At 30.0% G+C, this 14,690-nt stretch overlaps 1 protein-coding gene across 5 annotated transcripts in view; it reads left to right on the top strand.

Annotated features, from left to right (window-relative positions):
- Positions 1–11,638, top strand: part of LOC139504659 (serine/threonine-protein kinase D1-like) — a 72,988-nt gene extending 61,350 nt beyond the window's left edge. For 4 of the 5 annotated variants that reach the window (XM_071294699.1, XM_071294698.1, XM_071294695.1 and 1 more), the window contains one exon: positions 9,324–11,638. In XM_071294699.1, coding sequence (XP_071150800.1) covers positions 9,324–9,334 — 11 coding nt within the window. In that variant the 3' untranslated portion in view covers positions 9,335–11,638. The remainder of the gene's footprint in view (positions 1–9,323) is intronic. The other variant, XM_071294690.1, reaches the window with a different exon arrangement.
- Positions 11,639–14,690: the final 3,052 nt, after the last annotated feature.

Below are 14,690 nucleotides of genomic sequence, written 5' to 3'. Positions count from 1 at the left end.
TCATATACATTTTAATGTTAAATTGTTATATAAACATTTGCAATTATTTCTTAATTTTCTAGAAACTATTTATTTAAATATTTTTACCAATTTTTAAAATAAGATATATTTGCATTTAAAAAATCTCATTTTAGATTTCTTTACCAGGTCGCAAGATATCTTCCAATATTTATGACTCATTAAACCATTAATAGTATGATACTTTCAGCTGAATAAAAGAAATATTTTACCATTGTTTATTGATTGTGCTTTATACTTTTTTTTTTAAATCAATCAGTTATTTATTTCAACCATGTGTCCTATATTAAAAAGCATTTTATTTTTTATTTAATCAATTATGTTGCAGAACCAATACAATTTCATTATCTTCATCTGGTGAATGAGTATGAGGAAGGCCCCTAAGATTGTTGTATAATTTGTTAGTCTTCCTCTTCTTTTACCATGTTATGCAATAGATATATAAAATATGTCAAATTAAAAATATTTGTTTCTAATAAACCTGATTATTCATGTAAAAGTAATTCTGTGTTTACATTTGCCCAGGGCACTGCCCATGGCACCCACTCACACACATAGTTTTAGACATATATAATATCCTTATTTATAAAAATATTCCAATAAATTAACTCAACTGTTTTAAGAAATTGTTTCTATGCTTATAGAGACAGCTGCAATGAATAATTACTTGGTTATTGTAACAATTCCAATCATTATAGAAAAAAAGGAAAATCACAAAAACACTGAACTCCAAGGAAAATTCAAAAAGGAAAGTCCCTGAAAACAAGTAACTCATAGTTCATAGAAAAGGTTTCAATGAATTATTCCTTGTTATTGAAACTGCTCCAATGAAAAACTCCATGATTTTAGAAATTGTTACAATAAATAACTTCTTACTAGCTTATACTAACTCCATCAAGAAGTAAATTCTGGTTAAACTGCACCAATGAATAATATTTTTGTTACTTAATGTTTTTTTCCAAATTTAACAACAGCATTTTGTAGATTACTATGTCTTTGTAAAAAATGGACCCATCCTTAAACAGGCTTCATTCATTGTATTTCCGTTGTTTGATACTTATCTATAAAAGACATTATTTTTCTCACCTTGTAATTTGATTTACAAAAATTAGCTATAGACCAACAAACTTTTTGGACTTCATACTGGATAAAAACACAATGGGTGTTATAAATTTCCTTACCTATCAATCTGTAAGACAGAGCAGGGTTAGATAGACTTGTCTTTTCCTTTTAGTTTCCTTTGGTTGTACATCCTTGGTTTAAAAAAATGGATTTGAGCATTCCTGATGAAATTAAATCCAGAGAAGTACTTTTGAAGCACCAAAGGAGTAGGTCGGGTAAGGGCCTATTTTGGCCTAAAACTTCAGGTTCATCTGATGAAAGATTTGGACACTTTTAAACACTGAAGTGTCTACTTCAGTCGATTCAATTAAATTAAGTGAAAGATTTGATCTGATTTAGTCATTAAAGACGCCCAAATTCAAGCTTAAATATTAAAAATCTATCAAATATGCCAAAATATGTCACTTTGCAGATGGTTTTTGTCAAAAATGAAAGTAACCACATCCGTGTTCATCCTCAACCCTTATATATGTTATGTATTATCATCAAATACAACTTACATTTAAATATAAAGACTGAACACAAATGCGTCCACTTCAATTTAAGACTGAAACTGTCTAAAAATAAGCTCATGTGAAAATTGTGAAGATTTCAGTATTTTAGCACCATAAGCCAAATATTTGAAGGTAGAGAAAGTATAAGAATCAAATCAGTTGAAGGACTGTATGACACAAAAAAAATACATAAAAAGTATCCAAATCATCTAGGGGCAACATTAAATGGGGAAGTTGAAACTCGAGTTTCTTAATAATTTTTAAATTTATAAAGGAATAGTTTAAGAAAGGTTTGTTATAAATCATGTCAGTACCCAAGTACTGACAATTGAACTGACAATACCCTCTGGGTCTGATAGTCCACCGCCGACTGCTGTAAAAAAATGAAAACAAGACGTAATGTTATGTGTCCAAAGCAAGGAAAGCTCAAAGCCGAGATTGAAACAATCGAAGAGCTGAATGGCAGAACAAATACGCAAAACATAGAAAAAATCCATCTAAGCATTCTAATGTCAACTTTGCCCGAGGGAGTTGAAACCTTGATTTCCTAAATGTTCATGTATGTTGCCGTTTGCTTTGTTGAACTGCCGCATTCCTGTTGTTCCTTTGTTTATCTTGTAGTTGATGTATTTCCCTCGGTTTTAGTTTGTAACCTGAATTTGTTTAATCTCAATCGATTTATGTCTTTTGAACACCCGTATACTACTATTGCCTTAATTCATCAAAGTTACTAGGCTTATCATTTTATACATCAGACACGCTTTCAAGTCGTACTTAATCTACCAGGTAAACAAAAGTTTTTTTTTTACATTCACTGATTATTTAAATCCGGTTTTGAGTAATCCCGTTTACAAGATTCAGACATGTCCAGAACAATAATAATTATTTCCTTTAAAGGGGCACTAGCTACGAGATATATAAAAAATCTAAAGTTTGATTTTTTTCTGTTCAATCAATAATGAAAGTGAAATAGTGAAATAACAATTCACTCTTTGCAGCCAAAAAGTTTCAATTTTGTCAAATTACGCTAAGAAACATTGATAATTAGTTATTCACTTGCAAGTGAATGAGTCGACCTCTTTAAATCCGTATTCATGTGAACTTCAAGTTAACCCCTAGCTAGAGATTGACAACGCATGCATTGTACGTGTACTGGTTATTTAAAGACAAAGAATGTCAACAATGAAAGTGAAACTACGGTAAATCATTTGATTACTAAGTCGATGCACATAAAATCATTCTTATACGGTTAAAAACAATGGGAAACATCTATTTTTAATCTATAAAATAAAATCAGACAGACCTATAAAAATCCAATTGCACGTGTTGGTTTAATCATTCATATCCTTATTTATCTTTACATCGCTTATATGGTCATCTGAGGTCAAATCGATAGTTCATTAGATGGCGTCTGGACTAAAATACACACGAAACGAACCTATATATTATCTACCCCATGCTCTGTAAACTGTTTATTTTAGACTTTTGATAGTTTGAATAAATGTTTTACCTTGTTAAATCAAATATGAGAATTTGAGTCAAAACGGTGACCATGAATTTGACAGCTAGTGCCCCTTTAAGTCAAATTCTATCTACCGGCCGGTCTACGATTGATCAAAACAATTATTGACTGTTAAAAGTCCGGTTCTATCTTATTTGTCCACAAATATTAAGTACACACCTGACTGATTTCAGTCAAACAAACTGTAACGACATCACTTGTTCTTTACAACAAGTCTGTCAATGGGTGAAATGCTGCATCTCAGCTAAATGAACGTTTTATACATTTTCTGAAGCATGCATACTATCTACTGATATACAGAGGTGTTCAATACAATACCAGTCTGCTGTACGAACTCATCAAAGATACTAGACTAATTATGTATCAGGTACACAGATGTTTTCTACAACGACAAAACAAAAATGACTGCTCGAACTCTTTAACAAATATGAAATACAATATGATTTATAAGTCAAATTTACGCTACCATGTCCAAAACGTACTTTCCATTAACGTACTTGTTTTAGGTAGATGCTGTCTACCAGCTCCAAGTCTTTCCCTGAAGCCACATGACATTTTTATGCCCCACCGACGATAGTAGAGGGGCATACTTTTTTCTGGTCTGTGCGTCCGTCCGTCTGTTATGTCCCGCCTCAGGTTAAAGTTTTTCGTCAATGTAGATAGATTTTGATGAAGCTGAAGTCCAATCAACTTTAAACTTAGTACACATGTTCCTTATGATATGATATTTCTAATTTAAAAGCCAAATAAGACTTTTTACCCCAATTTCACGGTCCACTGAACAAAGAAAATGAAAGTGCGCGTTTCTTGTTAAAGTTTTTGGTCAAGGTAGTTTTTGATGAAGTTGAAGTCCAAACAACTTGAAACTTAGTACACATGTTCACTATGGTATGACCTTTCTAATTGTAATGCCAAATTAGATTTTTACCCAATTTCACGGTCCATTGAACATGAAAAATGATAGTACTTTGGACACATTCTTGTTTTTCTGTATTTCTATGACCTATAAAATATATATTCAATATTTGCTATTCATTGTTTTATATACTATTTGTTACCTTACCACTTTTTTTTTAAACATATGCACTAAGTCTCAAGTTGATATGACCGCAACCTAACTGATACAAAGTACTAACCTATTACATTTTCAACTTGCGCGAACCGTGAAATTTTGTCGTTTTGGAATCGAAACGAAATAAATACTGAATTTTGTTTATTTCTGTATGTTCCAGGTGAAATTAATGGCAAGTTCCTTCCTTTGATTGAAAAAAATATAGAGATTTCCTTTCTGTGTGCATTAAAATATATGTAGGTCAACAATATTAAAAGCTGAACTGTGTTGCTTAATACATATTGAGCATATTTTACGGATGAATTTATTTTCAGTCTGCTACTTTTCCACGTCAAATGTTATTTTTCTTTACGATTGTTGTAACTGTAAAGTAATGTAGATTGTGTATCATATGAAATGATTGGAAATACTTTGGACAGTACTTTAAAAATTGCCATAAGCAGAAATTCAAGCTCTGTTTAAACAAAGAAATTTAAGTCAATTGATAAAGAATATAATGTCATTTTCAAATTCCTTAATCACGAAATTGTCATCTTTATTAGTAACGACTCAAATTTCTTGTAATCTTTTTTTTTTATTGATTTGTTGAATGATTGTATTTAGGACTAACTTACTACTCATTCAGATTTATATAACAGGTAAAAATAGTAGATAGTATGCATACCGGTAATTTAGCGCAAATAAGGTATGTTTTCTCGTGGAAATTTATATCTGAGAAATATAGAATTTGGGGCAGATGTTATATCATCTAAATAACACTGGCACAAAAGGACTGCAGCCATAACTGATTCGCACAAACGGAAAAGTTTTGTACTAATATGCATTTCAGGAAGACACCCCAATGTATTGTTGTCAGGTATTTGATACAGACACATGTCATTCTATTTCAATTGATACAGATATATGTCATTCTATTTGAATTGATACAGAAATATGTCATTCTATTTCATTTGATACAGACATGTGTCATTCTATTTCATTTGACACAAACATATGTCTTTCTACTTCATTTGATACAGACATATGTCATTTTATTTCATTTGACACAGACATGTGTCATTCTACTTCAATTGACAGGGATAGATGTCATTCTGTTTCATTTGATCCAGACATATGTCTTTCTATTTCATTTGATGCAGACGGATGTCATTCTGTTTCATTTGATACAAACATATGTCATTCTATTTCATTTGATACAGACAGATTTCATTTTTATTTCATTTGATACAGAAAGATTTCATTTTATTTCATTTGATACAGACAGATTTAATTTTATTTAATTTGATACAGACATGTGTCATTCTATTTCATTTGATACAGACAGATGCCATTCTATATCATTTGATACAGACATGTGTCATTCTACTTCAATTGACATAGATAGATGTCATTCTGTTTCATTTGATACAGACAGATGTCATTTTATTTCATTTGATACATACATGTGTCATTCTACTTCAATTGACACATATAGATGTCATTCTGTTTCATTTGATACAAACATGTGTCATTCTATTTCATTTGAAACAGATAGATGTCATTCTACTTCATTTGATAAAGACATATGTCATTTTATTTCATTTGATACAGACATGTGTCATTCTATTTCATTTTATACAGACATGTGCCATTCTATTTCATTTGATACAGATATATGTCATTCTATTGATACAGACATATGTCTTTCTATTTCATTTGATACAGACGTATGTCGTTCTGTTTCAATTGATACACACATATGTCATGCTATTTCATTTGATAAAAACATGTGTCATTCTATTTAGTTTGATACAGACAGATGACATTTTATTTCATTTGATAAAGCCAGATTTCATTTTATTTCATTTGATAAAGACATTTGTCATTCTATTTCATTTGATACAGACAGATGTCATTCTATTTCATTTGATACAGATAGATGTCATTCTGTTTCATTTGATCCAGACATATGTCTTTCTATTTCATTGATGAAGACATGTGTCATTCTATTTCATTTCATACAGACAGATGTCATTTTATTTCATTTGATGCAGACGGATGTCATTCTGTTTCATTTGATACAAACATATGTCATTCTATTTCATTTGATACAGACAGATTTCATTTTTATTTCATTTGATACAGACAGATTTCATTTTATTTCATTTGATACAGACATGTGTCATTCTATTTCATTTGATACAGACAGATGCCATTCTATATCATTTGATACAGACATGTGTCATTGTACTTCAATTGACATAGATAGATGTCATTCTGTTTCATTTGATACAGACAGATGTCATTTTATTTCATTTGATACATACATGTGTCATTCTACTTCAATTGACACATATAGATGTCATTCTGTTTCATTTGATACAAACATGTGTCATTCTATTTCATTTGAAACAGATAGATGTCATTCTACTTCATTTGATAAAGACATATGTCATTTTATTTCATTTGATACAGACATGTGTCATTCTATTTCATTTTATACAGACATGTGTCATTCTATTTCATTTGATACAGATATATGTCATTCTATTGATACAGACATATGTCTTTCTATTTCATTTGATACAGACGTATGTCGTTCTGTTTCAATTGATACACACATATGTCATGCTATTTCATTTGATAAAGACATGTGTCATTCTATTTAGTTTGATACAGACAGATGACATTTTATTTCATTTGATAAAGCCAGATTTCATTTTATTTCATTTGATAAAGACATTTGTCATTCTATTTCATTTGATACAGACAGATGTCATTCTATTTCATCTGATACAGCCATTTGTCATTATATTTCATTTGCTACAGACAGATGTCATTCTGTTTCATTTGATACAGCCATTTGTCATTATATTTCATCTGATACAGCCATGTATCATTTTATTTCATTTGATACAGACAGATGTCATTCTATTTCATCTGATACAGCCATGTATCATTTTATTTCATTTGATACAGACAGATGTCATTTTATCACATTTGATACAGACAGATGTCATTCTATTTAATTTGATACAGACATATGTCATTCTGTTTCATTTGATACAGACATATGTCATACTATTTCATTTGATACAGACAGATTTCATTTTATTTCATTTGATACAGCCAGATGTCATTCTATTTCATCTGATACAGACATGTGTCATTCTATTTCATCTGATACAGCCAGATGTCATTCTATTTCATCTGATACAGCCATGTGTCATTATATTTAATTTGATACAGACATGTGTCATTCTATTTCATTTGATACAGACATATGTCATACTATTTCATTTGATACAGACAGATGTCATTATATTTAATTTGATACAGACATGTGTCATTCTATTTCATTTGATACAGACAGATGTCATTGTATTTCACTTGATACAGACAGATGTCATTCTATTTCATTTGATACAGACGGATGTCAGTCTGTTTCATTTGATACAAACATATGTCATTCTATGTCATTTGATAAAGACATGTGTCATTCTATTTCATTTGATACAGACAGATGACATTTAATTTCATTTGATACAGACAGATTTCAATTTTATTTAATTTGATACAAACAGATGTCATTCTACTTCATTTGATACAAACATATGTCATTCTATTTACTTTTGTCACCATTTAAGTCCTGTCTTTTGTTGGATGAAAAAACAATTTTCATTATGTTTTGATCAATTCTTAAAAAGCCAGAATATTCATTTTTGTTAGATATCATAAAAACTTATCACAGAATGTACCAGGCTTTTTTTCAATATTCCACACTCGATGTTACATCAGTTATACTTTAAAAAAAACCAAAAAAGGGTGATGAATACATAAATGAGACAGCAATCAAGCGACACAACCACTTTAGTTATTATTATCTGAAACAATTTCACTATTTATACACTTCTAGGATTTCCGAAAAACACAATGACATGTTTAGAAAATGAAAACAACAGTTTATTAAAAAAGAAAAATAAATAACATATCTTACCAAGGCCACTTAAATGGTGCAATGGTAGATATATAATTCATATGCTTTCATGATTTATTTATTAAAAAAATCATTACATAAATAGATTTTTTCTTAAAATGTCATGTACCAAGTCAGGAATATGGCAGTTATTATCAAATACATGTAGTCTGTTTCCATATATGTTGGCGTTTGTTTTTGTTGCACTTCAGTGTTTCTGTTATTCCGATGTTTTTCTCTAATGGTTGATGTGTTTCCCTCGGGTTTAGTTTGAAACCCGGATTCGTTTCATCTCAATTGATTTATAACTTAATAACAGCGGTATGCTACTGTTGCTTTTATTTATTTATAACCAAATCATACCTGCCAACTGTCACTATTTGCGGGGGTTTCCCCCATGGAGGCTCCCAAATTGAAATTTTCAAAGAGTAATTTTGTCCACAATTTTAACAAAACAATATATTTTACAATGAATTGAGGGTTATAAGCCAAAAAACAACATTACACTGAATTTGAAGGCCCCCTTGAAGGTTTTTTTGGAGTATGACAGCCATCTTGCACGCAAAACCCCCATGGGCATTTTGAAAACTTGGCAGGTATGCCAAATAGGTCCAAGAACCTAAAAACAAATTGTTTTATTTTTTTCAACAAACTTTTGTCAATTTGAATATTTTAATCGGCCGCCTTTTGAATATTCATTTCTGTAAAAAATGAAACATCCTGTCAGTTAATGAAAAAAGGACAACAGCAATTTAATATAAATCAGAAATACTTCAACTCGAAAATTTGAAAACAAATAATGTATGAATACTTGAATATTAGGGGAAAATGTATGACCAAAAGGTAATAAACAGGATAAGATTAAATAATCTGACGGGTCGAATTTTCGTAAGGGAGTTTGGGCCTGAACTTCAGCTTCTTTCTTAATACTGTGGATTAATTTATTTTCGTTGGTATTAAATTGCTGAAAATTGCAACTTAGTTCTTCAATCTCTGCATCCAAAGCCTATTGAAAATATGTTATTCGTGGAACATTTGTCTCCGACGAAAGATAATAAATCCACAGTAATTTCCAAATTTATCAACGGAGTATTTAAAAATGAACGATATTAATACTCTTTTTTCTATTTTCTTTTTCAGGGTCTGAGTAAACCAACGCCAAAATTTAAAGATATACATGTTAACCAGGCAAAGGTTATGTACATGATTGATCGTGTGATTAATGAAAATATCATCGTACATATATTTTCAAAAGCTTTAAACATAGAGTGAACATTACTGATATAATATAAGATAAGAAGTTTAATTGTACGTTTCTTTGTATTGTTATTCTTGATATTGCAATGTAATATCAGGTGTTTATACGAACGTTAAACTATTCAATGAAGATGCAAAGTGTTGGAAATGTTGAGATCAGCAAGATAATGTTGCAAATTATCATCGTGGTTCGATGTTTCTTGTATAAATTTGTTATTCAACATATCATTATTTTTATCTTCAACTTTTCCGACGTTTACAACAAATATGTAACATGCATGATGACTTTTCTTTGGTGAAATCAAAACCAATTTTTCTTACGTACGTTATTCGTTGTTTAAATCTGTATGTTTTAAACTTTTATGGAATATCACGCACATGTTTGTATTTGGTATTTTATGTATATTCCTTTGTAGTCTTTATTTTACATTTCTAAAATGATTTTGTATTCCAAGATAAACTAATGTAAGGTAATTTGAAGAAGTCTAAAAAATAGATACATCTCATTCAACATCGTGGAATGTTTACAGTTCTTGAAAAAATTTACTCGAAAAAAGGGTAATTAAGCAAAAGTCCCCATCAATATCATTATATTTTATGATCTTCTAGCATTCGAATTTGCCCGATACAATTCTCTAATACACATTTTGCATATATTATAATTAATTGAACATGTGTTTATTGATTCACATGCCTATTTTCAAATGTTTTTTGTAAATATTTGCATCGGGGATCCAAAATTAAAAGTTTTTTATGCGATGGAGAATATGTACATTCTACTTCATATAGAAATTTAGTTTTGGTTAGTAATGCACTTTGTTTTTTTTAAAGTTTAGAATTAGCTAATATGTAAGAAAATACATAAAAATGATATTAAAACCAAAATGTACACATTTTGATAAATGATCCTGTGAATTTTGAAAAAAAAAGAATGAAGGCCTTTCATGAATTTGCCCTAGTGTGATATGAATTCTGGAGCCTAATTCTTTTGGAAATTTGAAAAATACCCTTAACAATCATAACCGTAAAAGAACAGTGAATGTGTTCAGAATAGTGGCTTGAATTAGTCTGTTTTTAATTAAAATCCATCGAACAACATTCATTAATATTGTTTTGATGTAATGAAATAATCATTTTTGGTTAGTACTTTTTTATATTAAATTAAAAAGTTTTGTCCGAATGTATGTTTTCGCTGGACATAAAAGAACAATGGTAAACAATCAATGATTGATTTAAAGATAGCAGGGAAGTTCCTGCACTGTGCCTTTCTTTTATCTATGTGAGTACTCTGAAAATGTGCACAGTTTTAAAACATGTATCTTATAAAAATCATCGGAAGACTTCTAGCCTGTTTTGTTCTATTGTAAAACTTTAAGAACAGCTTCATCAGCCATTGATTACACTTTGTCTCGAATGAAATATCCGAGACAATAAGGAAATAACAGTATTGTATCAGTGTCAATAGGGTATTTAGCGGTCGAAATACAGCTTTACTGGTGATCCAGAGTGAACCATTAAACCCGTTGAATACGCAAATTACAGTGGAAAATCTACAACCCAGTACTATCAATCCAATTCTAATGCGCAAGAAAAAAGTCTTGAATATCTTGGATTGCAATTGCGTAACGGTATTGTCAAATGACTCTAGCCGTCAATCTTGAATTTTTTTTTTTTTTTTTTAAATCTTGAAATTGACGACAGACGTTATCCATTGTGGCGTTACATATCATATTGTATTAGAATAGTGTTTGACAATCACACATGCTATTATACTTTGCCGCAAATAAGACAGTGTTATATTTTAAGATTATAATTTTGTTTGCACACTCCTAATAGAAAAATTAGAATAGAAATTAAAGAATGTAAACAATGAGTAGACCACACTATATTCTATGTTGAAATGTCTTTTATAATGGCGATTACAGAAACTACCGAACAAGCCTAGAGCGTTGAAATCAAAGTTATGTTTTTTGCCTTATTAATCGAAGCAATGTTCGAAAATTTACTTAATAATTATTTGATTTATAATTCATATAGTCTATCAGGTTTTTCTTTTTTCAATTGTTGTAGGCGTTCAATTAATTTCCATCCATTTGTCCGCCTCATTACATCACCTAACGTTAATATAAAACTTCACTTCATATTACCTACAATATATGTACCTCATTTGTTGTTTTTAATAAATGTAGTCTATTGAATATATGTTTTTTTAATCATCTTATCAAATGCCATACTGAATTCAAACACTAAGGTCGATGCCAATACATAGTAAAAAGTAAAATCACAAAAATACTGAACTTAGAGGAAAATCTAATCGGAAAGTCCATAATCACATGACAAAATCAAATAACAAAACACATAAAAAACGAATGGACAAGAACAAACAACACTACATTTAACAATCCAAGGTAATTAAACTTACCCATAGTTTTTGTCAGGACAAATGTTGGCAGTTGTTTTTCACTTGTTCCGTTAATTGATGGCGTTTGATTTCTTTAGTTTTTATGGACTTGCCACTTTTTGAATTTGCGTTGAAGTTTGGTATTTTTGTTTTTATCCGGACAAATTATGCTAAGTCCACCTCGTAAATAAAGGCAACAGTAGTATACCGCTGTTCAAAACTCATAAATCCATGGACAAAAAACAAAATCGGGGTAACAAACTAAAACCGAGGGAAACGCATTAAATATAAGAGGAGAACAACGACATAACACCGAAACGTAACACACACAGAAACGGACCAAGCATCAGACAAAACACCACGAGAATAACAAATATAACATGAAAACCAAATACATGAATTTGGGATAGACAAGTACCGTCCCACGTCTTATCTCAATTTCTCAAAAATAAGAGAAAACACAAACGACTCAACGTTAAAATGCAACACACACAGAAACGAACAATAATATAAAATAAAATCGTAGAATGCATTTTATAATAAGTATCGTTCCCTTAAACTTCCACAATGAAAGTTAAAAAAAAAAAAGCCGAAATATTGTTGAATATTGTTTAGAAAAAAATAGGTGTAAACGAAAATTCTGTACAATTTGAATAGTATGTGTTCAACGTCGTTTTCTGTATAACGACCATGTCCAGGAGGATAACGACTCTTATCATACAAACTAGTTTGTACGAAATGAAAATGTAAAGTCTGATTTTTAGAGCGCTTTCCCAAAAAGAGAAAACAACACATTAATAATGTCATGCGTCTGAAGCGCTTATCTGGATTTACCTTCACCAAGGACCCCTAAAGCCGAATATTTGAAAGCCGCAGATGTAAAAGACCTAAACAGTTAAAGAGCTATATAAACAAAAAGTACTTAAATAATAGCCAAATCCATCAAATAAAGGAATGTCACCTTTATATTATTAGAATGCAGAGTCGATACGTCTTTGTCCATATTGTACACGGTCACTTCCTCGACAGAGAAGCAACTAATACTAATTAAAAAGTTTTAATTAGTTTGAGTCGACCGAGTTCAGTATTCAACCAATGAGTTCCTTCAACTGAGACAAGCACGCAACCACGACACCAACGTTGTATTTTATATAACTGTTTTGATATAATAGTTCATATCTCTTCAGGGAGGGAAGAGGCGATGACTATATAGAAAATTCATTTATCAATTCTATGGTATGATATATTGTCTTAATTATAACTCTTTGTTATTAACAAACAAGAATTACAAACTCGATATCGTCATTTTCCCAGAGGGCTATGTAAATATTCAATTATTTAGGCTTTTGTCAAAGCAGTATTCGAGCCGTTTTTGTTTGCATTGATACTAGATAAAGGATGTTCACTTTAAGGTAGATTCATGGTATACCGCCATCTTGGATTGTACAATCCCAGTACAAAATCGGTCTAGTTATTTGCCCAAATCTGCAAATTTTTTGGTTTTCAATATCATTTTATCAAATGAGCCATTTTAGGGGAGATAACTCTTTTATTACAAAATTTATACTGGGTTGATAGAGAAATTTTTAACTTTTAATCTTCTCACAATTTATTTCAAAATTCTAATTTTATGCACACTAATGCGTTTTTTCATGAACAAACTAACCAAATTTAGGCAATTTTCAACGACTCATAGCTTGAAAAATAGCACTGTGACCCATACTTTTTATTATATTTTTGAAAAAAGCATAGTAAAATCTTCATTTTGGCAAATTATAAAAAAATTCTGTCTCAAAAAATATACACTTATGATCTACCTTAAACCTTTGCTTCTCTTTCGAGTTTTTATATTTTTGAAAACTTGCAGTGTCTGTTGTAATTAAAATTGTATTGAGTGCGTTTCTAATAGTCAAAACAAAGAAACTTTTTCTCAACATGACATCATGGCACGATAAAAAAATTCATCTTTTTTCTTTCTTTTTTTTACAACAAATAAGTATTCTTTATTCTTCAAATTGCTTTTTACAACTTTACTTCATTGTCCAAACTACAATAAAGTATCCCTGTGAAATACTTTCTGAGTATCCAGGAAAATACACAGAATATAATAAAATATAAACATTATTTTTTTTCCATCAATTAAATCAATCTTTTTAACTTTATGAAAAATACATTTTGAGATACTGTTTTGTTCTCATTCATAAACCTTCGTAGCTCCTTTATAAACATAGCATACACATCTAAAAATTTCAGTTTTTGCTCGGATACATAGTACGACTTGTAAATACAAAAACATAGTATTGTCAAGAAATAATTAAAACCGTTACACCCTTGATCTGATATTTTGTATCTAAACACTATATGTTTTGCTAATATCTTGTTTTGAAAATTAATTTTTGCTAGAAGATAATGTAATTTCTCCCAAAAATCTTTCAAAAATGAACATGTAATAAAGAAACGCAAATAATATTCGTCTTTTGTTTTACAAAAATTGCATTTATTGTTCTTAGAAATTTTCCACTTTCGTAGTAGCTGCTTTGTAGGAATAATATACTGAAGCAGTTTCCATCTGAAATTTTTTAACTCATTTTCCTTTAAAATTTTAAATATAAAGTCTTGTCCAAATGTTGATACCGATTGGCTTTTTTATCTACTAAAGTTTTATAGAGTATTTTATTGTTGATATCTTTTGTCTCAATTTGTTTATTTTGCCATCTTAATTTACCCTTACCTATAGCCCAGTAGTCAGCACTTTTTGTGCTGACCTGAATTATCATAGATATGGTTATACATGTATTTATAAATTAACTGTATACAAAATTTAAAATTTTTGAAATACTAAAGCTTTT

This window comes from Mytilus edulis, unplaced genomic scaffold (assembly GCF_963676685.1).
Source record: "Mytilus edulis unplaced genomic scaffold, xbMytEdul2.2 SCAFFOLD_96, whole genome shotgun sequence".
Taxonomy (NCBI): Eukaryota; Metazoa; Mollusca; class Bivalvia; order Mytilida; family Mytilidae; genus Mytilus; species Mytilus edulis.
This window is presented reverse-complemented; position numbering and strand designations above follow the sequence as displayed.